The following is a 27659-nucleotide window of genomic DNA, read 5'->3' as shown; positions in this document are numbered from 1 at the left end:
GTTGCTTACATTGTTATGTGATTGCTATGACCAATCAAAGTGATCACATGATAACCCAGTTATCAATTACCAGTAATTCATTGCGTCCATGACAGGAGGGGCCGTGTATGTGTATGTGTCGCAGTATATCTGCAGGAGCAGGACAGCAAGTGGTTGAAATGAAACACAAAAGCCAATTATAGGAAGAAAGAAATCTTTATTAGAAATGTATTTACAAGTCTGCCGTAATGTAACAAAACCATTTATGGCACATGGATCAATCTGCAATGAAGATCATCATTACCTACCATGCGGTCTTATCAGATGAGAATGTGACAGCTTTGTCCCACTACACACACACACACTGTATCTGAAATGTCACTGTAAACTTCTTAAGTGCTTTATAGAAACCATTATTGTTAATCTGTACATTTGCTATTCTATAAGACTGACAATGAGGCCCCCCTTTGTTTAGGCTTAAAGGGGTTGTCAAGGTTCGTTAGTGCATTGTTGGTTCACTTACCTTTTCCTCCAATTTCCCTTCTAAAGGTTTTTTTTTTTCTTTGTCTGAATTTCTCCACTTCCTGTTCCTCCTCTGTAAGCTGTTCTGGCTGACTAGCCCCCAGCTATATGATGGGGGCAAGCTTACTGAGGAGAAACAGGAAGTGAGAAATTCAGACAAAGAAAACATTTTTTAGAAGGGAAATGGAAGGAAAAGGTAAGTGAACCAACAATGCACTAGCTTAAAGGAACCTATTTAGAAAATAAAAAACAAACCTTTACAACCCCTTTAATTTAACAAACGTGTATACATGTGTTTATATGCATAAGTGCGTGTTCTTGGATGCAGATTAATGCATTCTGTATTACAGATCTGAAAGCAGCTCATGTCCTATGTGAATGGCTCAATTGAAAACAAATGCGGCTGCAGTCAGATCCCGAATTTAAAAAAACACTTGTACAGTATATGCATTTTTTCACAGCCGTGTCAATGAAGCCTATATCTTTCATTGTCCCGTTATGCAGGAGACAGAGATCCGAGGCAACAAGAACAATTTTATCTTCTCTGAGCATAAGGCCTGAAATGCCAAACGGTTTATTTAATGTTGCGCACAATTCTGCGACAGTGGTTGGTCTTCATCTCTGCGAGAGCTTGCTCCAGTTCCTGGATGATGTGGATTAGTGTGGCGGGGTCTGTCTGTAATACACTGGTGTTGACATCGTCGTTCTGCTTCAGATGGAGTTTCATTATCATGGTGGGTTTTACTTGATGCCTTAGACTTCTGCTGGCAAGCTGTAGGAGGGCAGGTAAGACCAGTTAGACTGCAGAAATTCCCCGTACATGAATATCTGGTGCACTATACTGCCTCCTGCTGGCCATATAAAGCTATAGGAGTCCACTGAGGGCTAACAAGCCTGCTTTGTGCATTTGTGATAAAAAAGAGAACTTGTAAATACTTTCTGTTTTAAGTCAAACATCATCTAAGACCCTTTTGTTCTTCTCGCCACAACTTAAATGGCTATCCAGTCTCATTGCTCCTATTCCATAGCAGGCATAGACACCATATCCAACCCTTAGGAGAACAAAGCTCAAAAGCTTGATGGAAGCTAAACAAGGACTCTGTATTTAAACTGTATATGTTCTGCATACACGGTTGACCTCTGAAGCATAAAGGAAGGATTTTCATGGCTCCACTCGCTAGCCTTAAATGATGAATAAACTCCTTGTGTTTTTAGTATGTGATAAGAAGGACTGCATTTATATTGCGTTCTCTTGGCTATGCTGTGCTTCATGGATTTCGCACAAATTGCTCAACACAGTGTATTTTAAACATCAAAAGCATGCTTTAGAAAATGTTGCATCCATACTTTTTAATAGTCTAGAAAGACTAGCGGAAGGCTCAAAATATCCCTAAAAATTATTTTATAGTACGGACTGCAAAATTTAAAACAGCGGATGGAAACTCCAAAAGGCATTACTAAATTGATTTGAGAAAACTACAGCACAGCTCACATAGGAGGTTATTTACTAAAGCTGGAGAGTGCAAAAATCAGGCTCATGTCTGCATAGAACCCAATCAGCTTCCAGGTTTTATTGCCAAAGCTTAAGCCCCGGACCATTATGCAGCTAAAGGACCTGGCCACTTTTTGCGATTCGGCACTGCATCGATTTAACCGACAATTGCGCGATCGTGCGATGTGGCTCCCAAACAAAGTTGGCGTCCTTTTTTTTTTTTTTTTTTAATTCTTTATTTTATATACTTTTAATTCCACTTCTCCATAGTTCATACATAGAAAAACAAATAGGTACAGTATAATACATTCCAACAATCCTTTTTCCCCCCCACAAATAGAGCTTTCTTTTGGTGGTATTTGATCACCTCTGCGTTTTTTATTTTTTGCGCTATAAACAAAAATAGAGCGACAATTTTAAAAACAAATCTATATTTTTGACTTTTTGCTATAATAAATATCATTAAAAAAGATCTAAGTAGCTTAGGTAAAAAAAATAAAATAAAAAAGCAATAAGCGTTTGATTGGTTTGCGCAAAATTTATAGAATTTTATAGAATTAAGTCATTTTTATTAATATTTTTTTTTCTAGTAATGGTGGCGATCAGCACATTTTTATCGTGACTGCGACACTATGGCGGACACATCGGACACTTTTGACACTATTTTGGGACCATTGTAATTTTTACAGCGAACAGTCCTATAAAAAATGCACTGGTTACTGTAAAATTGACACTGGCTGTGAAGGGGGTTAACCAGGAGGTGGCACTGTAGGGGTTAAGTGTGCCCTAAGGTAGTGTTCTTACTGTGGGGGGTGTGGCTGTGTGTGTGACGTCACTGATCGTCGTTCCCTAACACAGGAAACAGACGATCAGTAACAGCCACACTAGGAAGCACGGGGAGAGGTTTACACTTACCTCTCCCCGTTCTTCCTCTCTGTGACCCAATCGCGGGACACCGGCTATGATTGGGTCCGCCGTTCCCGTGGGGACGGTCACGGAGAAGAGGACAGGGTCGCGAGCGTGCCGCCGATCTTAAAGGGGACGTACATGTATGTCCTTGTGCCCAGCCGTGCCATTTTGTTGACGTATATCGTCGTGCGGCGGTACTCAAGCGGTTAATTGAGCAAGCTGAGGATAGAAGCTGATTGGTTTCTATGTAGAAGTGAGCCTGATTTTGCACTCTCCAGCTTTAGTAAATAAACCCCATAACGAACAAATGTAGATTCCACATTACAATATTCTCAAATGACATAGAAAAATGGATACTCGTTAACTGTAATCTTTTACAGGCTTAGAAATAAAAAGCAACATGAGTACAAATGTATTTTTACAGATCCGAGGACAATTTAGAAGCCTAGGATTAGCAGACTGGATGCCATGGGCTATGGTATACTAATACCCACAAGACTACAATATAAAAAGACAAAAAAAAACGGGACAAAACTAGTCCTAATTTGTTCTGCCACCAAAGCAAGAGTCAATAAAGTGCAGAATTGCATTTGGTATACAAGTTGTGTAACTATTCCTCAAATACCCAGTGATGCGCTTTATTAAATGAATAATGCAGCGGAAAGTAGAGTTCATTACAGGACAGATTGGTGTTTATACACAACCCCGCCCTCCTTAGCCCCCTAACCTAATCGAACCCCTACGATCCTCACACAGGTTTCCATTTACCTCTGCCTGGCAGCAGCGGCCTCCCACAGTGTTTACTCTCTTGTGCTATTCCTGCCTGTGGAGCCCGTCTTCATAGAATTGACTGGGGCCATACTCCTACAATAAACATGCTAGGACTATGGCCATATTCACATTCACTATGCAGGCACCAACAGTCAGAGAAGATTTACAGCAAGTAGAGTATATAACCAGAGGTGACTTGCACACTAATGCCTAGCAGACCCGTTCAGAAAATCGGTTGACAAAAATTGCTTTCGAAGTGATCTACGATAATCTGATCTTTCGATAGCCGATCACAACATCTTTCCAACAATATCGGATAGGACAAGCACAACATTTTTTCTTGTACAACAGTGGTTCTCAACCCTGGCCTCAAGTACCCCCAACAGGCCATGTTTGCAGGTTTTCCTTTGTCTTGTATAGGTGCTGTAGCCTCCCTGGTGGTACGATTATAAACCAACTAAACACAATGGGGGGTGGGATAGTACATGTAGATTGATGGAAGCTTCATCTCCCTATTATTGATTTTTTTTTGAACATGTGACCAGCAGCAGAGGACTAAAAGATCCTCCTGCTTATGTTTCCCTGCAGACAGGCTGGTAAAGATCTGGGTCATGTGACAGTTTTATATCACATAGGAAAAAGGTAGATTGTTTATTTTTTTTATTAAAATAATTAACGATGCCATCATCCACATACAGAAATAGAAGGGACGAAGCAAATAAAACAGTGTGACCAAGTGACTGCAAACAAATGGTTACATCTCTGGCAAAAAAAGCCCAACTCCAGCCAAAACATTTGCTTCAGTTTTGTATCGAACGCGAAAGGTTTGGACCCTTTGCTGGACTCCCTGTCTATTTAGCGGGTGTCATGCTGAAATGGATAAAAAGGGGAATAGGGACACTGACAACTATAAATAAAAAGAATAAAAAATATTTTTTATTATTAGACTGGAGAAGAGATAGAATCTTTGTCAGGTGTTGACAGTTCTCTATGTGCCACTATGAGTTCCCATTACTTCCTGTCCAAGTGAGAGTTGTCAGAAAGAACAAAAATCAAGAGGAAACATCTCCAAGACACAAAGAAATTACAGCTTAACTGGAGCTGAGCTTCAAACACCCATATAACCTTAGCTGGATATATTATATGCAGGCCCTACTTTATGCTTGTGTACTTACCTGAACATCCAGTCGCCACTCCAGGTTGTGGTAATGTGGTAAATCTGGTTCCAGCTCACTCAGAATTTGGCGGATCTCTTTCCTATTATCTAGATATAGCTGGATAAGAACTTTATTCAATTCTTCTGAGAATCCCAGGACCAGCACAGAATCTTGAAAATCTATTTCGGAGACCTGCCGACACACAAGAGGAAATTCATGAAGAACACCACAGATATTCAGACATTAGACAGACCGAATACCAGCTTACTCACCATAAGCTTGGAGCTCTCCGTGAGAAGGTAAGTCAGCCCCTCTACAGCCTGCTGAATGGTGCTACTACTGACCTCTAACTTCCCTACAAGTAAAGAAAACAAAGGATATCAGAAAAACAATTTCCCTACAGATAAGTGTCACAGGCCTTGTCCATAATTCAGACAATCCCGGCATTTAGCAAGACTTATTAGAAAATTGAATTCAAACAGCTCAGCCCCTATGCAAGCAAATTCACCAAAGCAAGCAAGACAAAAAAGCAGTCACTGGAACTTTTCACTTTCCTATAGTTCTGCCCAGTGCAAACTTTACTAATACTTTTACCCAACACCTGTATTTAGAAAAAAAAACACCAAAAGGGACATTACTTGCTATCACTCGGATGTATCCCTTGTGCTGCGATCTCCTGGTTTAGTGAAAGTGGTTGTAAACCCCATTAATGAAATTTGAACCAAGTACATACATCTGTAGTGTTTTACTTGTCTATCCCCAAAGCTCTAAGTACCGTCTCTCTCTGGTGCTTCGTTCATCTGTTATCAGCAGGAGTCACTTCTGAGAAGTTTTGACACATGAGATTAACATAAGCTAAAATTTGTGTTGTGGATGCAGCTTAGAGGTAGATAAGCAAGGAGCTCATCTATTCAGAAATCCAGCTCTGCCTTTGTGAAGGGGGGTGTCCCTTTCCTCCAATCAGCTCTCACACAGTGTAACTGTGTAACAGCCTCTTCGCTGCTGCTGAAAAATGAAGAAAGATTTTTAACATGATCAGCACTTTTGAAAAGTTGTAGAGAGAGAAAGACTGCAGTTAAACTAATAAAACTTAGAGGCGGTTCACACTGGGGTGACTCGTCAGGCGACTCAGCTGCCTGACAAGTCGCTCCCCGTTGTATTCAATAGAACCATTCTAATAGGAGCGACGCAAGTCACTCCGACTTAGAAAAAGGTTCTTGTACGACTTTAGGGTTGACTCAGGGCGACTTGCATTGACTTCTATACAGAAGTCATTTTGCAAGTCGCCTTTGAAGTCGTGCCGCCCCTGTGTGAATGGGCTCTGAAGAGGAATTGTTTAATTTCTGTGTATCATCTGAGGCTATTCACTTCACTGGGCATATGTGAGGGTTTATAACCATTTTAGACTCTTCCTCCTTCTCCTAAAACCCCTTACCCCCCCCATTATTGCTGAGGTGTGGCAGTGGTCAATAGAGCTGATGGAGCGGTGAAAGCACTCCTCAAAAGTGCCCGACTATGCTCGTCTTCCGACGGAATGTTGGCTCAAACTTGTGTTGCACACACACTTCTGACAGCATCTGCATATAGACTTAAAACGAGAATGAATGATATGCTTTACAGTTACCTCCAATACCCAGAGACCTTCATATATGGTCATGTATCTACCTTCAGCATACTGTTCCTTCTTGACAGTCAGCTGTTGGGGACATCCCATAGACAACTGAAAAGTCCTACAGACAATTATGGCCAGCTGCAGACCGGCACACTAAATAATGATTCTTGATTTTAGTGTTTATTTGGGGGGGGAGGGGGGATTACTATGTTCATGGAGGAGGCACTGAACTATAAAAGTAACAAATGTAGAGCATACTGTATATTTGAGATTCTGTAACTTTTAGGCTGGGTTCGCACTATTCCCACATGCGGTTCACATCGGGGGTCTGATGCGTCTCCATTCACTGTTTCAAGTCCGATTTCAGACCAAATTTTGGGCTGAATTCAGATCTGAAATGGACCAAAAGAGGCACAGAACCCCTGTGCAAATTCGCTCCGGAGCCACAGCGGAGATATGTGAACCAGCTCCATTGAGAGACGGTCACAATCTCCTACCATGCGAATTGGATGCGGGAAAACCTCTTTTCCAATTTGCATAGGTGTGAACTCAGCCTTAGTATTGGAATCTTGGCACAGTATGCTTTAGGCATGCATATTTTTGCTGCTGCAGCAGTCTTGTAAAGCAGGCAAGTATGCACTAGAATAGAGATTATAGCTAGGTTTATAGGTTGGATAGTCATTGCCCTTCCATGTGCAACTTACTGCAAATTATAAATTGGGGCGTTTGCCATCTTTTTGCATAGCTTGTCCACTGATTTGGTGTGGGGGCACATTGGATACCTCCAGCTGTCATTGTGCTATTGCTGGACATTCAATGTGTTCCTGTACCTTCAAGGAGTGGGTATATATATATATATATATATATATATATATATATATATATAGTGGCAGAGCGAGGCTCTGTCCCAATGAAAATGGTGTTGAAGTGGACACAGAGTCTGCATATCGGCTGAGTGCAGAGCTTCAATTTAAAAACAGAGAAAACTGCTCTGGCAGTTCTCTCTGATTTTTCTATCTCTACATGGGGCTCTGTGGCTTGGAGATCCTTCAGAGATATGGGTAGGACGGCATCTCCAACCCTGTGTCCGGGTTTTAAAGACAGCCTGCAAGCTGTGTGCCCAGGTGCACACAGCTCATATAATGAATGGCTTGGGAGAGCAGAAGTGAGAGGAAGGTGGAGTTGGAGCAGTGGCTGCTGGTGTCTCTGTGTTGGGACAGACGCTGTGGGCGTTGAAGGGCTTCAAAGCCCTGTGCACCCAAGACTGGGGGTCTGGAGGAGCTGCTGGTTTAAGGGACCAGTACCTATGGCAGCATTGCTGTCGAAGAGTAACCAGGTGGGCTAGTATTTTCAGTTATTTCTGATCATCGTTTAAACCCCTGCGTGGGATTCCTGAGTGGACTTTTGTTTTTCTCATTTAATAAACGTGGGCTACCAGGCCCTTAACGATACATGCCTGTTTGGTGGCGACTCACTACACGAAAACGCATCTACCACGAGAGCTAACAACTATATATATATATATATATATATATATATATATATATATATATATATATATATATATATATATATATATATATATATATATATATATATATATATATATATATATATATATATATTTATTTTAGCAGAGACCCTAGGGAGTAAAATGGCAGTAGTTGCAATTTATGTCACATGACACCAACATTTTTCAAACGTGATATTTTTTTGGTAAAAAAATAAAATAAAAATTATCCCATGAAAAACACAATATTTACCCCAGTTTATTCTTGTAGAATGTGAAAAATTATGTTATGCCGAGTAAATAGTTCGCCAACATGTCACGCTTTAAAATTGCACACCCTCATGGAGCCAAACTTCGATACTTAAAAATCCTCAAAGGCTACACTTTAAAGTGTTTATAGGTTACTAGTTTTAGAGTTACAGAGGAGGTCTAGTGCTAGAATTATTGCTCTCATTCTACCGTTAGAGGCAATACATCACATGTGTGGTTTAAATGCTGTTTACATATGCGGGTGCGATCTACATATGTGTTTTGCGTATGAGCACAAAGAGTATGGGGGTGCTTTAAATATTTTTTTTATGATTTATTTTAACACATTCCTTTGAATTTGTTGATCACTTTTATTCCTATTACAAGGAATGTAAACATTCCTTGTAATAGTAATAGGGCATGACAGATCCTTTTTACAGAGAGCTGGGGTCTACGATTCCCCAGATCTCTCCTCTATGCTGGAAAGCCTGAGATAACAAAGAAAAATCGATCTCAGCGTTTACATCTGCCGGCGCCAGAAGAGACATCATGACGTTGCTTTCAGCCGCCGAGGGTCATAGAGATGGCTGGGGACCATCTAGTCCATGGTTAGCTCTATAGTAATTCGCCGCCAGCGGCAGATTCATTCTCCGACTCCCTGATTGCACGGGAGGGGTGTCCCCTCCTGCCACTGGTAAAAGCAATCAAAAGCCACTATGATGGCTTTTACTTTGCAGGAAATCGCCTGTTGAAAAAAATTATAATTAATAAATAAATAAATAAATAAATAAATAGGTAAATAAAAGGATATGTAAATGCATATAGGATATCTGCAGCAGTTTCTAATGTGAATTGTTAGACAGGGTAGATTTGGTTTGTTTGAAAGCTAGATGGCAAGTGTGCTGGGAAATTTTTGTTTGTCAGTCATCGTCAAGAATTGTGTACAAAAGTGTTTCTATACAATGCAAGCTTTTACATTTTAATGCAGTGCAGCTCAAATACAAAATGTGGAAAATACTTCTATTGATCAGCAATACAAATGCATAAAAAATAGGACATTCTGCTTTCAAAAGAACACAATGTAAACAGGTCAGAAGCAGCCTCAGTACTGTCATCCACAGTGTACTATTGGAGGTAAATTAGGGATCTGCTGGGCTCTAGGGACTAGGTTCATAATTCTAGTTACAGCAGTGAAAGGGTTAAGTGGCCATTTTAGGATTAGGTTAAATGATCAGGTAGGGGAGGTATAAAGTAAACCTGTCCATTAGCTGTGAAAAAGCAGGGTAAACTTACCCTTGCGGTGGGGTACTGCTCCACTACAAAGGTTAATAGCTTGTTTAGGTCTGGGGGGGGAGACAGCAGTTGTACTTGTTTTGTTCTTTGTTCCTGCGTCTTCCTTCTAGATCAGTGGTCTTCCAAACGGTGGCTCGTTGCTTGCTTTTATCTTACCCTTGGGGCATAGTTCCTGCTACTGACAACAATAATGGGGCACCATTCTTCCCACTGACACCATTGATGGGGCACTATTTCTCCCATTTATACCAACAGTGGGGCATTATTACTCCCCCAAATACCAATGATGGGGCATTTTTCAATCCCACTGACACCAGGACATTTTAATCTCCCACTGGCCACAGTCCAGCCCCCTAAAATTTGAAGGTCAGTAAACCGGCCCTTTATTTATAGAGTTTGGAGACCCCTTTTCTAGATGTTTAGACAGGTCCCCCAAAGATGCTGCTCTTCACCACTTTGTCAGTAGCTGGCACTCAGAACAGCGGACAGAAGAGGAGAATTGCTGGCTGACTTCTGATGTTCAAATGGAAAGCCGGTTGCAATGTTCACACACTTCACTGCAATCTTATAGATACCGATGGAAATCTTCAGGTAGACTAGCTCGCGGTTAGCCGCGCCCCCCCAAGAATTTTATGTTAACCGCTTCCTTTGTTCCAATGCACATACTCCCATAGAGGATTCCTGGTATGATATGACCTTCCCATATACTTGTAAACATGAGCAACTTCAACCACAGTACCGAATTACATTTTAAAGTAGCTTTTATTTGACCCCCCTGCTGGCAAATGTTGTTCTGTCTGCTAGTAATGACTTGTCTTTACCATGTAAACTTCCCTTTCTGCTTTTAAATTGCCAACTATAAAGAGTAAAGAGGCTGAGCTACTTAGAACTTTCCATTACACTGATTCCAAGAAGACAACATTTTTATTACTTACTTGCAGCGCCTTCATACACTTTTGGATTGGAACCCTTCCGTAAAAATTCAATAGCAATTCTGCCAAACTCTCCAACAACTGAAACAATCAAATACAAATATATTAGGATTTTGTATAGATTTAGAAAAACAAGCAACATTAATAAACATTACCCTGTCAGCAATAAAATAATAGCTAAGGGGGACCTAAAGTGACAAGACACTGGTTATAAAATTCTATTCAAGGATGTATTCTTAAAGCAGAACGTCACCTAAAAGGGGAAATTCTGCTGGTCTGTTTCCCCTCCCCCTCCTCTACGTTTTGTCACATTTGTCACTTTTTTTTGGGGGGGGGTTGGGGGTTTGACAGATGCCCTCTCCCACCTCATTGGATAACCACGTCCCCTTGTCCTGCTTCCCCCACAGCCTTCTGGGACGTCATTCACAAAGCACATCGTGGCTCCGGCAAGCCCAGTGGGAAGCAGGCTGTCACAGTAAACATGCCAGGGCTGGGGACCCAAGATGGCCAGAGAGCCATCTGGAGTGAGGACGGCGCTGGATCCCTGGGCTGCACAGCGATATCCAAATAAGACTAATGCAGAACTGACACCAATGTTGAGGGTTATTGCATCCACTGACACCAATGCTTGCGGTATTATTGCTAACACTGACATCAATACTGGGTGCTATGATCACTTCCACTGACACCAATCCTGGGGGTATTATTGTATCCCCTGACACCAATACTGACGAGTATTATTGTATCCACTGACACCAATACTGACGGGCATTAATGTACTCACTGACACCAATACTGACGGGTATTATTGTACTCACTGACACCAATACTGGGGGTATTATTGTACTCACTAACACCAATACTGACGGGTATTATTGTACTCACTGACACCAATACTGGGGGTATTATTGTACTCACTGACACCAATACTGGGGGTATTATTTTATCCACTGACACCAATACTGACGGGTATTATTGTACTCACTGACACCAATACTGACGGCTATTTATTGTACTCACTGACACCAATACTGGGGGTATTATTTTATCCACTGACACCAATACTGGGGGTATTATTGTATCCACTGACACCAATACTGACGGGTATTATTGTATCCACTGACACCAATACTGACGGGCATTAATGTACTCACTGACACCAATACTGACGGGTATTATTGTACTCACTGACACCAATACTGACGGGTATTATTGTACTCACTGACACCAATACTGGGGGTATTATTTTATCCACTGACACTAATACTGACGGGTATTATTGTACTCACTGACACCAATACTGACGGCTATTTATTGTACTCACTGACACCAATACTGGGGGTATTATTTTATCCACTGACACCAATACTGGGGGTATTATTGTATCCCCTGACACCAATACTGACGGGTATTATTGTACTCACTGACACCAATACTGACGGCTATTTATTGTACTCACTGACACCAATACTGGGGGTATTATTTTATCCACTGACACCAATACTGACGGGTATTATTGTACTCACTGACACCAATACTGACGGGTATTTATTGTACTCACTGACACCAATACTGACGGGTATTATTGTATCCACTGACACCAATACTGACGGGCATTAATGTACTCACTGACACCAATACTGACGGGTATTATTGTACTCACTGACACCAATACTGACGGGTATTATTGTACTCACTGACACCAATACTGGGGGTATTATTTTATCCACTGACACTAATACTGACGGGTATTATTGTACTCACTGACACCAATACTGACGGCTATTTATTGTACTCACTGACACCAATACTGGGGGTATTATTTTATCCACTGACACCAATACTGGGGGTATTATTGTATCCCCTGACACCAATACTGACGGGTATTATTGTACTCACTGACACCAATACTGACGGGTATTATTGTACTCACTGACACCAATACTGGAGGGTATTATTGTATCCCCTGACACCAATACTGACGGGTATTATTGTACTCACTGACACCAATACTGACGGGTATTATTGTACTCACTGACACCAATACTGGAGGGTATTATTGTATCCCCTGACACCAATACTGACGGGTATTATTGTACTCACTGACACCAATACTGACGGGTATTTATTGTACTCACTGACACCAATACTGGAGGGTATTATTGTATCCCCTGACACCAATACTGACGGGTATTATTGTACTCACTGACACCAATACTGACGGGTATTTATTGTACTCACTGACACCAATACTGGGGGTATTATTTTATCCACTGACACCAATACTGACGGGTATTATTGTACTCCCTGACACCAATACTGACAGGTATTATTGTACTCACTGACACCAATACTGACGGGTATTATTGTACTCACTGACACCAATACTGACGGGTATTATTGTATCCACTGACACCAATACTGACGGGTATTATTGTACTCACTGACACCAATACTGACGGGTATTATTGTATCCACTGACACCAATACTGACGGGTATTATTGTATCCACTGACACCAATACTGACGGGTATTATTGTACTCACTGACACCAATACTGACGGGTATTATTGTATCCACTGACACCAATACTGACGGGTATTATTGTATCCACTGACACCAATACTGGGGGTATTATTGTATCCACTGACACCAATACTGACGGGTATTATTGTATCCACTGACACCAATACTGACGGGTATTATTGTATCCACTGACACCAATACTGACGGGTATTATTGTATCCACTGACACCAATACTGACGGGTATTATTGTACTCACTGACACCAATACTGACGGGTATTATTGTATCCACTGACACCAATACTGACGGGTATTATTGTATCCACTGACACCAATACTGGGGGTATTATTGTATCCACTGACACCAATACTGACGGGTATTATTGTATCCACTGACACCAATACTGACGGGTATTATTGTATCCACTGACACCAATACTGACGGGCATTAATGTACTCACTGACACCAATACTGACGGGTATTATTGTACTCACTGACACCAATACTGGAGGGTATTATTGTATCCCCTGACACCAATACTGACGGGTATTATTGTACTCACTGACACCAATACTGACGGCTATTTATTGTACTCACTGACACCAATACTGACGGGTATTATTGTACTCACTGACACCAATACTGGGGGTATTATTTTATCCACTGACACCAATACTGGGGGTATTATTGTATCCACTGACACCAATACTGACGGGCATTAATGTACTCACTGACACCAATACTGACGGGTATTATTGTACTCACTGACACCAATACTGACGGGTATTATTGTACTCACTGACACCAATACTGGGGGTATTATTTTATCCACTGACACTAATACTGACGGGTATTATTGTACTCACTGACACCAATACTGACGGCTATTTATTGTACTCACTGACACCAATACTGGGGGTATTATTTTATCCACTGACACCAATACTGGGGGTATTATTGTATCCCCTGACACCAATACTGACGGGTATTATTGTACTCACTGACACCAATACTGACGGGTATTATTGTACTCACTGACACCAATACTGACGGCTATTTATTGTACTCACTGACACCAATACTGACGGGTATTTATTGTACTCACTGACACCAATACTGGAGGGTATTATTGTATCCCCTGACACCAATACTGACGGGTATTATTGTACTCACTGACACCAATACTGACGGGTATTTATTGTACTCACTGACACCAATACTGACGGGTATTTATTGTACTCACTGACACCAATACTGGGGGTATTATTGTATCCACTGACACCAATACTGGAGGGTATTATTGTATCCCCTGACACCAATACTGACGGGTATTATTGTACTCACTGACACCAATACTGACGGGTATTATTGTATCCACTGACACCAATACTGACGGGTATTATTGTACTCACTGACACGAATACTGGAGGGTATTATTGTACTCATTGACACCAATACTGACGGGTATTATTGTATCCCCTGACACCAATACTGGGGGTATTATTGTATCCACTGACACCAAAACTGGAGGGTATTATTGTATCCACTGACACCAATACTGGAGGGTATTATTGTATCCACTGACACCAATACTGGAGGGTATTATTGTATCCACTGACACCAATACTGACGGGTATTATTGTATCCACTGACACCAATACTGACGGGTATTATTGTACTCACTGACACCAATACTGGCGGGTATTATTGTATCCACTGACACCAATACTGACGGGTATTATTGTACTCACTGACACCAATACTGGAGGGTATTATTGTATCCCCTGACACCAATACTGACGGGTATTATTGTACTCACTGACACCAATACTGACGGGTATTATTGTATCCACTGACACCAATACTGACGGGTATTATTGTACACACTGACACCAATACTGGGGGTATTATTGTATCCCCTGACACCAATACTGACGGGTATTATTGTACTCACTGACACCAATACCGACGGGTATTATTGTACACACTGACACCAATACTGACGGGTATTATTGTACACACTGACACCAATACTGGGGGTATTATTGTACTCACTGACACCAATACTGACGGGTATTATTGTACTCACTGACACCAATACTGAGGGTATTATTGTATCCACTGACACCAATACTGGAGGGTATTATTGTATCCACTGACACCAATACTGGGGGTATTATTGTATCCACTGACACCAATACTGGAGGGTATTATTGTATCCACTGACACCAATACTGGAGGGTATTATTGTATCCACTGACACCAATACTGGGGGTATTATTGTATCCACTGACACCAATACTGACTGGTATTATTGTACTCACTGACACCAATACTGACGGGTATTTATTGTACTCACTGACACCAATACTGGGGGTATTATTTTATCCACTGACACCAATACTGACGGGTATTATTGTACTCACTGACACCAATACTGACGGGTATTTATTGTACTCACTGACACCAATACTGACGGGTATTTATTGTACTCACTGACACCAATACTGGGGGTATTATTGTATCCACTGACACCAATACTGGAGGGTATTATTGTATCCCCTGACACCAATACTGACGGGTATTATTGTACTCACTGACACCAATACTGACGGGTATTATTGTATCCACTGACACCAATACTGGGGGTATTATTGTACTCACTGACACGAATACTGGAGGGTATTATTGTACTCATTGACACCAATACTGACGGGTATTATTGTATCCCCTGACACCAATACTGGGGGTATTATTGTATCCACTGACACCAAAACTGGAGGGTATTATTGTATCCACTGACACCAATACTGGAGGGTATTATTGTATCCACTGACACCAATACTGGAGGGTATTATTGTATCCACTGACACCAATACTGACGGGTATTATTGTATCCCCTGACACCAATACTGACGGGTATTATTGTACTCACTGACACCAATACTGACGGGTATTATTGTACACACTGACACCAATACTGACGGGTATTATTGTACACACTGACACCAATACTGGGGGTATTATTGTACTCACTGACACCAATACTGATGGGTATTATTGTACTCACTGACACCAATACTGAGGGTATTATTATATCCACTGACACCAATACTGGAGGGTATTATTGTATCCACTGACACCAATACTGGGGGTATTATTGTATCCACTGACACCAATACTGGAGGGTATTATTGTATCCACTGACACCAATACTGGGGGTATTATTGTATCCACTGACACCAATACTGACGGGTATTATTGTATCCACTGACACCAATACTGGCGGGTATTATTGTATCCACTGACACCAATCCTGGGGGTATTATTGTATCCCCTGACACCAATACTGGAGGGTATTATTGTATCCACTGACACAAATACTGGAGGGTATTATTGTATCCACTGACACCAATACTGGGGGGTATTATTGTATCCACTGACACAAATACTGGAGGGTATTATTGTATCCACTGACACCAATACTGGGGGGTATTATTGTATCCACTGACACCAATACTGGAGGGTATTATTGTATCCACTGACACCAATACTGGGGGGTATTATTGTATCCACTGACACAAATACTGGGGGGTATTATTGTATCCACTGACACCAATACTGGGGGGTATTTATGTATCCACTGACACCAATACTGCTTACACTGTTTTTGTCTTCTCAATGCCCTCTTAAAGCGGGGGTTCACCCTATAAACGCAAAAAAAAATATTTTTTTTTCTTCTACCATAAAATCAGGCATTGTAGCGCGAGCTACAGTATGCCTGTCCCGATTTTTTTATCCCCGTACTCACTGTGTACTCGTACATACCGACTCCCCTCGGGGAATGGGCGTGCCTATGGAGACGGAGGATGATTGACGGCCGGCTCTGGCGCGTCACGCTTCTCCGGAAATAGCCGAAATAGGCTTGGCTCTTCACGGCGCCTGCGCATAGCCTGTGCGCAGGCGCCGTGAAGAGCCGAGACCTACTCCGGCTGTCTTCGGGGAGCGTGACGTGCCAGAGCCGGCCGTCAATCATCCTCCCTCTCCATAGGCACGCCCATTCCCCGCGGGAGCCGAAATCTATAATGTACGAGTACACAGTGAGTACGGGGGTAAAAAAATCGGGACAGGCATACTGTAGCTCGCGCTACAATGCCTGTCTCGATGGAAAAATCATGTCAGTGAGGGTGAACTACCGCTTTAATTATATGTGGATGTTAGGAGATGAGAGTACAGAGCATTGGGCACAGCTCTCCCCCTCCCCCGGAGTACACCCTTCACCGGTCACATGACTCACCCGCACTCTCCACCTGTGTGAGGATCCGCAGGTGTTCGCGGTGCTCGTCACTCAGAACGAGCAGCATGATGTCCAACCCCAACACACACTACTAGAACGGAGAACCCGCTACAGGTATCACATGACTTGTGTGATGTGTGCGCTGCGGTGGACACTCCGGCTGGAAACAGTTTCCATTAAGATTGGTTCTGTGTACACTTTATCCCTATTAGCCGTGACAGCGTCGCCATCTAGTGGTGGCGTTGTGCAGTGTACAGAAATGGATCTGCTCTCACTTCTCTGGTAGCTTTCGGGGCGTGTACAGAGCATCAGATCCCCCAGAGGGAAAGAACCAACAATGGAGATCAGCCAATGAGCAGATACATAAAGCCCAACTCTGCAAAACTTTAAAATTATCCCTTGTAGGAGGCTTCGCCCATACTGCAATAGTTAATTTCTTGTTTAGGTCTAGTGACACAAAAACAAAGATTTACTTACAGGATTCTTCACGATGTTAGATCTGTGTTGTCTAGGGGCGTACCTAGAGCATTTGGCACCCAGGGCGGATCCTAAGGCTGCATTCACACCTAGGCGTTTTGTTGCCTGAAGCGCAACGCTCAAAGACGCTAGAGAAAAATAACATTATTCTCTATGGAGATGGTTCACATCTCCACGCCGAACGCCGAAACGCCAAACGCCTGTAGCTCAAACAAGTTCCGGACCCTTTTTTGTCGCGCGTAAGGGGCGGTTTGGGTGTATTTGAGCGTTTCCATTTCCCATAGAAAGTAATGGAAACGCTCATTTCAAGCGACTTGCGCGACAACGAGTGTTTGCTACGGGCTTTGTCGCTTTAATCAATAGAACTTTTCACCGAAGGCAGAAGATTAAAAAAATCTACCAACATAGCAACAAGTGATGAAAAGATGATAATTTTTCCTATTGGCTAAAATAAAAAACGTCAAAGTACAAAAACGTCGTATGCAAATGCGCAAATAAGCTTGAATACGCGCAACAAAACGCCGGAAAAAGCGCCGAAAAATACGACCGAACGACCGACTCTCAGGTGTGAATGCAGCCTACCCCCCGACTTTAAAATGTAAAAACACCCCACTGTGCCCCCTGCATCCCCCAATATCTCTTTATCACTACTTTGTACCCCCTCGCCACAACTGGAATACATGGAAATAATATACTGTGCTGTGACAAAGATAGATACAACAAATGGCAGCCAACACTGCTGTAGACAAAAAAGCAGAATGTATAAATATGAAAAAGTGTAGCACTATTCCTGTAAACAAATGTGATTCTTATATACGTGATGTCACGTCGGATTTGCCTCCGGGGTCACGGTCATTCAACCTGTGGTCATCTAATCTATATAAGTGTAGCGCCTGGCTACTTTCAGAGCCGGTGCTATTGTAAATTTAGAGGGGTCAGAGAGTTAAGTGGCTCTGACCACGTTTATTTCGTGTAAATGAAAGCCTCTGCTTTAGCTTTGACTGTACTATCTGTGCATGCTGTCGCTGTCTGGGGGGTTGGTCCCACCCCAGGCCGACAGGTGGCAGCAGTAGGGTCAAGTGTAGTTGGATACTTCTCCTCAGCAGCCATTTAGGAGGGTTGGTCGCCTCGCTGTGCATGCTGGGGAGGGGTATTTGAAGGGCAGATGCCATTGGTTCGGGGTCGCTGTGTTCCCGCCCTTGAGCTGGGCAATCGTCCCACCACCCCTGTGTGTGGTCCTCCTGGCCAGGGTGTGTGTGTGTGTCATACCTCCCAACATTTAAAAAATCCAATGCTGGACATCTTGTTGAGCGGGGGGGGGGGGGGGGGGACCTACCGCACTGTCCCGACTCCCCGCCTGCTCCATCCGCCTGCAGCCCGCTCCATGGTGTATGACTGCACTGTACCGTCGCACTGTGATTGGGCGTGTAGCGGTCATGTGCGGAGGTGGGACTTCTAGACGATCCCTGACAGGCCAGCCCCACGCCGCACATGACCACCATACGCCCAATCACAGGGCATCGGACCCAAAACAAACATGGAGGCACGGAATGTCGCCCCAGCAAATGTCGTGCCCGGGGGCCCTGTTTTCCGCGACTCTAGTCTAGTCCGCGGGACCCCAGGACACACTTTAAATTGCGGGAGGATCCCGCGGAATCCGGGACGGTTGGGAGGTATGTGTGTGTTGCAGTGTCCCTGGCTTCGGAACCATGTTGGTCCAGAGCGATTCATCTGCCAAATGGACCCAGTAGGTCGACTGGGTCCCCAATCTAACAAGTGGTCCTGTGCTGTCCGTCCAATTGGAGGAAGCTGACCGACGAGGAACCTGTCTGAAGGGTACCGAGCATGAGGCTGGTGTTCCAGGAGAGGCCTACTCGCTCATTAAAGGACACTTCCACTCTGAGAAGGCTGGACGTCGGTCACCTATCAGTTCCTGATACACTTAAAGCTGTCGGAAGGAGATCCGGGTGTTGAATCCAGTTGAGAAGGATTTGAGACCGAAGATATCTCTACCTTTAGGAGGGTCTGTGGCAGGGACTTTATCCTAAAGCTGTTCGAGTGACACTCTGGCTGATAGGCTGGTGAGAGAGGCCTATCCAGGTGCACTATACCCACTCTGGCTAGAGTGGTGAAGAAAGTTGTCATAGGAAGCAGGATTGTTTCCATAACCAGTTATACCTGAACCTGTCATTTTCCATTTCTCCTATCCCTGATTTTACCATTTTTACCCCGTTGGGTAATAAAAGCGCAGAAAAGACACCTGTCGTGTGGACATTGACTTTATTGCAGCTCTCACCAGTACCCTAGACGGCGGAGAGACAGAGGTAACGTGCCACCCAAATCAAACCAGCAGCTCCGTCGGGCACATATGGGAACTCCCATCCGCAGGGCCGCCATCAGGAATTTTGGGTCCCCTTACACAGCATCAGGCATGGGCCCCCTGGAGCAGAGAACCGGGGGGGGGATGGGGCTGCTGACACAAATTGAGAAGCAGGGGGGGGGGGCTTATATAGAAAAATATATATATTAAAAAAATTATGAAAAAAAGGGGCCCTTTAATAAAAATAAAAAAGAAACCTTTGGGCCTTTTAATAAAAATAAAATAAAAAAATAAACATTTATAAAAAAAATACATAAAAAAAGGGCCCTGGGGACCTCTGGGCCTTTTAATAAAAAATAAAATAAAATAAAAAAATATAAACAAAAATAAAAAAATAAACATGTATTAAAAAATAAAAAAAAGGGGGGGGGTTGCCACATGGGGCACTGGGGACCACTGAGCCCTTTAATAAAAAAACTATATATATTAAAAAAAAATATATATATATATATATATATATATATATATATATATATATATATATATATAAAAAATGTAAATTATTTTATAAAAAAAGGGGGGTTGCCATCCGGGGTCCCTGGGGACCTCTGGGCCCTTTAATAATAATAATAATAATAATAATAATAATAATAATAATAAAAATATATATATATATATATATATATATATATATATATATATATATATATATATATATATATATATATATATATAAAAATAAAAATAAAAAAAATATATACATTTTTTTATAGAAAAATAAATAAAAAAAAGGGGGGGGGTTTAAGGGGGTTGCCATCCGGGCCCCTTACAGGTTACAGGTGTACTGCCTGTACCCCCCTGATGGCAGCCCTGCCCATCCGTAGTCAAGGGTCACCTTTTTCATGACAATTCGCTGGAGACGGGCCAGCCAGCTTAGGTAGCGTGCGGGAGTGTCTCAGTCCCGGCATAATACGGGTGTCAGGAGACCTTTTCAACAGTCTCGGCAGCTTGAGGTACAACAGTCTCTTTAGCATCATTATCTTTCCTTACTGCAACCTCCCAACTTGTTTGCTGGATATCCACCCGCGGCCTGATATCACCTGAGTCCATAGGGGAGCATGCTCTGGAATTGTGGGCAGTTGCAGCACGGAACCCTTTGCCCCACTTCAGCTCGGGCAGCTCCGGCTCGAACCAATGATCATCACCAGCATCAGAAGAGGAATCAACCTCAGAACTAGCATACTCTTCCACAGGCAGGCAAGTGCGAACAATCTTTGATTTAATGTCTCTGTCCTGGTTACCAGACGTCTTCTTGACATCGACAGGGGCAACATCCTCCCTGGAGTCCGGTCCGGGTATGCGCAGGGGTCGGCCTCTACTACAGCCGTGAGAGCCTTCACATAGCCCACTTTTTTGAGAGCGAGACTCGCAGGCACCATTTCCATGCATACAGTCTCTGTGGCAGCATCCACTTTCACAGCAGGCACATCTCTCTCTTTAACATCACAGTCACTTACGGTTGGGGACACCATCGTTGTGGCGACCGAAGATGAAGTACAGTAGCAGCAGCGGTGGTAGTAGTAGTATGAGTGTGCCAGGGAGTAACTTCCTCTGCAACAACAGTCCCTGTGACCCAGTTGACCCGATAAGCGCGGATGACTATGTCGGTTGCTCCAATTGAAAAAGATATTCCCCGCACTTCGGGCATTGGATGAAGGGCTGAATCTTGATCGTCAGCTCTGTGCATCTGGGGCAAGACACGCCGAGTGCCTCCACTCTGCCGCTGGTATATAACACGAATTGTCCTTTTGTCTTCCCAACTTGACTGATTTTATATATATACACACACGCTGCTCAAAAAAATGAAAGGGGTTGTAAAAGTAATTTTTTTTCCCCCTAAATAGCTTCCTTTACCTTAGTGCAGTCCTCCTTCACTTACCTCATCCTTCGATTTTGCTTTTAAATGTCCTTATTTCTTCTGAGAAATCCTCACTTCCTGTTCTTCTGTCTGTAACTCCACACAGTAATGCAAGGCTTTCTCCCTGGTGTGGAGAAAGCCTCTTGAGGGGGGAGGGGGCGAGCAGGCAAGTCAGGACACTCTCTACTTTGCAGATAGAGAAAGGAGCTGTGTGTTAGTGGGCGTCCTGACACTCCTGTTTGCCCCCTCCCTCCACACCAGGGAGAAAGCCTTGCATTTCTGTGTGTAGTTACAGACAGAAGAACAGGAAGTGAGGATTTCTCAGAAGAAATAAGGATATTTAAAAGCAAAATGGAAGGATGAGGTAAGTGAAGGAGGACTGCACTAAGGTAAAGGAAGCTATTTCGGGAAAACATTTTTTACCTTTACAACCCCTTTAACACATCAGATCTCAACAGGCAAAAATCTCATGCTGGATATCTATACTGATATGGACTGGGCAATGTGTTAGGAATGAAAGGATGGCACATCATTTGATGGAAATGAAAATTACCCACATACAGAGGGCTGAATTTAAAGACACCCCAAAAATTAAAGTGAAAAAATTATGCAGCAAGTTAGTCCATTTTGCTGAAATTTCATTGCAACAACTCAAAATGGTCCTCAGTAGTTTGTATGACCCCTGAGTGCTTGTAGGCAGGCCTGACAACATCAGGACATGCTCCTAATGAGACAGCGGATGGTATTTCCTCCCAGATCTGGACCAGAGCATCACTGAGCTCCTGAACAGACTTAGGTGCAACCTGAGATGGACCGAAACATAATGTCCCAGAGGTGTTCTTTTGGATTTAGGTCAGGTGAGTGTGGGGGCCATTCAATGATATCAATTTCTTCATCCTGCAGGAACTGGCTGCATGCTCTCGCTACAAGAGACCGGGCATTGTCGTGCACCAGAAGGAACCCAGGACCCACTGCACCAGTGTAGGGTCTGACAATGGGTCCAAGGCAGGCCTGGACTGGCCATAGGGCATACCGGGCATTTGCCCAGTACGCCACCTGGCTGTCGGGCCACTTGTTCTAAATTCGATCTCCCATGCCTCCTCCACTCCTCTCCCGGCCTTCTGTCATCTTCTTCAAACTCCTGGGGGGATGAGACAATGCCGAGCGACCGGCTGTGGTTGCTCGGTGACAGGCCCGCCCCCAGGGGTGGACTGACCATTCAGGCTCTCGGGCTGAGTACCCGTGGGCCGAGGCAAGTAGAGGGAACTATGAGAGGCACCAGGATAGACGGAGCAGGATGGATTCGGCAGTGGGATGGATGGCCTGAACAGGCTCCTGGTCCTGAGAGGAGAGAGAGAGGGACCGAGAGCCCCGGAAGGAGGAGGAGAACACTTCCTGGACTGAAGTGTTACTTGCTGACTGTGAGGGACCAGCGAGCAGCTAAGAACCGTAGTGTGACAGCCCGCCTTCTACACGGAGAAGGGTGAGACCACGCTGAGAGAAAACCTGTGTATGTGAATGGTGGATGCACTGTACTTAAAAAAATAAAGTTGTAAAATGCCAAGTCCTATGCATTGCCCCCATGTGTCATGCTTTCTTTATTGAATGCCATGCTGCAATCTGCGGAGACTTCACTTTTTTTTTTTAAAGTGTATTTTTGTGCGTGTACTCGAGAGAGGAGCCGGACTGCAGGAGTTGGGAGTAGGCAGGCCTCCCCCAGAGGCAATCTGCCACCTTTCTCCATGCCCCGGGTGGCAATGGCGGGTGTGTGAGGGGGTCCTCCCACACAGCCTACCTGCTCCGCTTTGAAGCCCAACGGGGCAGAGGGACTCCCTATAAGGGAGTGAGAGGATTTTGCCCGCTCAACCAGCCCTGTTAGTCCTTCACCTCTCTTTTTTAGAGACTGCGTGGTCAAAGTGCGTACATGTTAACCCAATTTCGAGTGCGTGTAAGTGTGGTGGTTTTTGTGGGAGGGGGGTGGGCGCAGGCTTACCTCGCATAGCACACCCACCGGGAGCCGGGCTGAGACCACCAAACTCAATTCACATGTAGCCGAGACCGGGATCCGAACCCCTAGCTGCAGAGGTGAATGGCTTATCAGCGCAGTGCCAATCGCGTTGAGCCACCGCAGCTCTTCGGAGACTTCACTTATAATCCTTTCCTTTGCTGTAACAGTTTTATGAAGCATTCTTGTCCTGTATTAGGTATGAGCTTCGTGTTCGAGTCGAACCCATGTTCGACTCGAACATCGTATGGTCGATCGTTCGTCGAAATACGAACGTTCACGCCAAATTCGAGTGGCGCGTCACGGCCCATAATTCACTGCGGCATTGCTGGCTGATGATTGGCCAAGCATGCACTATGACCCGCATGCTTGGCCAATCACAGCGCGCAAAAAACGAAGAGCCATAATTGGCCAAAGCCAGGGTGGCTTTGGCCAATTATGGCTCAGGGCTTTAGTACTCGCCCCACACTATAAAAGGCCGCCTACAGGGCGGCTTTGTGTAGTGTGTTGCGGCGGTGGTTAGAGATCTGTCAGAGAGAGAGAGAGAAAGAGAGAGAGAGAAAGTGTATTTTTTTCTAGGTAGATAGAGCAGGCAGGCTAGTCAGTTAAAGTTACAGGGCCAGATTCAGAAAGCATTTACGTCGGCATATCTCCAGATACGCCGCCGTAATTTCAAATGTGCGCCATTGCATCTTTGCGCCGATTCACAAAGCGAGATACGTCCAAAAATATGGCTTCAGCCGTCCGACGTAACTTGCCTACGCCGGCGTATCGTGGGCGCCTAGTTACGCTGAACGCATTCGGCGTTCCCATTATAAATATGCAAATGACCTAGATACGCCGATTCAAGAACGTACTTGCGCCCGGCGTATTAATATACGCTGTTTACGTAAGGTGTACGACCAGCGTAACTTTACCCCTCATAAAGCAGGGGTAAGTCATGTTAAGGTATGGACGTCGGAACGACCGCCGAAATTTACGTTGTTTACGTAAGTCGTACGTGAATAGGGCTGTGCGTAAGTTACGTTTACGTCGTAGGCAGTGTTCGACGTATCTTGGGCATTCTAGCCGACGTGATTTTGAGCATGCGCACTGGGATACGTCCACGGACGGCGCATGCGCCGTTCGTTCGGCCCCTCATTTACATGGGGCCACGGCTCATTGTAATACAACACGCCCACTGCCTTGATAATTTGAATTAGGCGGGCTTACGCCGGCCCATTTCCGCTACTCCGCCGTAACTTAGGGCGCAAGTTCTTTCTGAATACGGTACTCGCCTCTCTAAGTTACGGCGGCATAGCGTATATGAGATGCGCTACGCCCGCCGAAAGTTAGGCCATTCTTTCTGAATCTGGCCCAAAGTGTGTAGAGGATATATATATACATCCCAGGTGTTGTACATATATTTATACACTGTTGTGGGCCAGATTCAGAAAGAGATACGACGGCTTACACCGCAAACACATACGTTACGCCGCCGTAAATATGGGCGCAAGTTCTTTCTGAATACAGAACTAAGCGCCCAAAGTTACAGCGGCGTAACGTATCTCCGATATGTTACGCCGGCCGGACAGATACGCTCAGGTATCTGAATCCGGGCCTGTATAGTTTAGCTAGATCAGTTCTTCCTAATTTACTGTCAGGCAGTTGATTGTGCTAGCTGTAGTATTCTCACGTGGTGTATTGCCCGTGTGCTCTGTAGTTTGCACCTAAAGCTACTTGGTGTGTACCGCATGCATGCTCTGTAGTTTGCACCTAAAGTTACTTGGTGTGTACTGCACGTGTGCTCTGTAGTTTGCACATAAAGCTACTTGGTGTGTACTGCACATGTGCTCTGTAGTTTGCACCTAAAGCTACTTGGTGTGTACTGAACGTGTGCTCTGTAGTTTGCACCTAAAGCTACTTGGTGTGTACTGCACTTGTGCTCTGTATTTTGCACCTAAAGCTACTTGGTGTGTACTGCACTTGTGCTCTGTAGTTTGCACCTAAAGTTACTTGGTGTGTACTGCACGTGTGCTCTGTAGTTTGCACCTAAAGCTACTTGGTGTGTACTGCACGTGTGCTCTGTAGTTTGCACATAAAGCTACTTGGTGTGTACTGCACGTGTGCTCTGTAGTTTGCACCTAAAGTTACTTGGTGTGTACTGCACGTGTGCTCTGTAGTTTGCACCTAAAGCTACTTGGTGTGTACTGCACGTGTGCTCTGTAGTTTGCACATAAAGCTACTTGGTGTGTACTGCACTTGTGCTCTGTAGTTTGCACCTAAAGCTACTTGGTGTGTACTGCACCTGTGCTCTGTAGTTTGCACCTAAAGTTACTTGGTGTGTACTACACGTGTGCTCTGTAGTTTGCACCTAAAGCTACTTGGTGTGTACTGCACGTGTGCTCTGTAGTTTGCACATAAAGCTACTTGGTGTGTACTGCACTTGTGCTCTGTAGTTTGCACCTAAAGTTACTTGGTGTGTACTGCACGTGTGCTCTGTAGTTTGCACCTAAAGCTACTTGGTGTGTACTGCACGTGTGCTCTGTAGTTTGCACATAAAGCTACTTGGTGTGTACTGCACTTGTGCTCTGTATTTTGCACCTAAAGCTACTTGGTGTGTACTGCACGTGTGCTCTGTATTTTGCACCTAAAGCTACTTGGTGTGTACTGCACTTGTGCTCTGTAGTTTGCACCTAAAGTTACTTGGTGTGTACTGCACGTGTGCTCTGTAGTTTGCACCTAAAGCTACTTGGTGTGTACTGCACATGTGCTCTGTAGTTTGCACATAAAGCTACTTGGTGTGTACTGCACTTGTGCTCTGTAGTTTGCACCTAAAGCTACTTGGTGTGTACAGCACGTGTGCTCTGTAGTTTGCACCTAAAGCTACTTGGTGTGTACTGCACGTGTGCTCTGTAGTTTGCACCTAAAGCTACTTGGTGTGTACTGCACTTGTGCTCTGTAGTTTGCACCTAAAGTTACTTGGGGCCAGATTCAGAAAGGACTTACGACGGCGCAGCGCCATGTACGCCGTCGTAAGTCCTAATCTGGCCCGTCGTATCTATGCGACTGATTGTTAGAATCAGTTCCGCATAGATATCCTTTAGATCCGACAGGCCTAAGTCTCTTACGCCGTCGGATCTAAACTGCAATTTTTTTTCCCGCTAGGTGGCGCTTCCGTCGATTTCCGTGTCGAGTATGCAAATTAGCTAGATACGCGAATTCACGAACGTACGCGCGGCCGACGCAGTAAAGTTACGAGGTTTACGTTAGGCTTTTCCCGGGGTATAGTTGCCCCTGCTATATGAGGCGCAGCCAATGTTAAGTATGGCCGTCGTTCCCGCGTCGAAATTTTAAAAAGTTACGTCGTTTGCGTAAGTCGTCCGTGAATGGGGCTGGACGTCATTTACGTTCACGTCGAAATCAATGACGTCCTTGCGACGTCATTTGGAGCAATGCACACTGGGAAATTTTAGGGACGGCGCATGCGCAGTTCGTTCGGCACGGGGACGCGCTTCATTTAAATGATACACGCCCCCTACCCACCGAATTTGAATTTACACTACGCCGCCGCAACTTTACAGGCAAGTGCTTTGTGAATAAAGCACTTGCCTGAAAAACTTGCGGCGGCGTAACGTAAATCGGATACGTTACACCGCCGCACAGATACGCCCGCTGTACCTGAATCTGGCCCTTGGTGTGTACTGCACG

General features: G+C 44.1%; 1 protein-coding gene across 1 annotated transcript; it reads right to left on the bottom strand.

The window, feature by feature from the left end:
* Positions 1–700: 700 nt before the first annotated feature.
* On the bottom strand, positions 701–17413 carry COMMD2 (COMM domain containing 2). Its single transcript, XM_040349065.1, has 5 exons — positions 17250–17413; positions 10430–10507; positions 5103–5185; positions 4849–5022; positions 701–1273 (listed from the first exon to the last, which is right to left on the bottom strand). Exons 1-5 carry the CDS (start codon positions 17314–17316, stop codon positions 1076–1078), a joined length of 600 nt encoding a protein of 199 aa, XP_040204999.1. The 5' UTR covers positions 17317–17413; the 3' UTR covers positions 701–1075.
* Between the last annotated feature and the right edge of the window lie 10246 nt (positions 17414–27659).

This window comes from Rana temporaria, chromosome 4, assembly GCF_905171775.1.
Source record: "Rana temporaria chromosome 4, aRanTem1.1, whole genome shotgun sequence".
Lineage (NCBI taxonomy): Eukaryota > Metazoa > Chordata > Amphibia > Anura > Ranidae > Rana > Rana temporaria.
The sequence above is the reverse complement of the archived record's forward strand: the minus strand, read 5'-3'. Positions and strand labels throughout refer to the sequence as shown.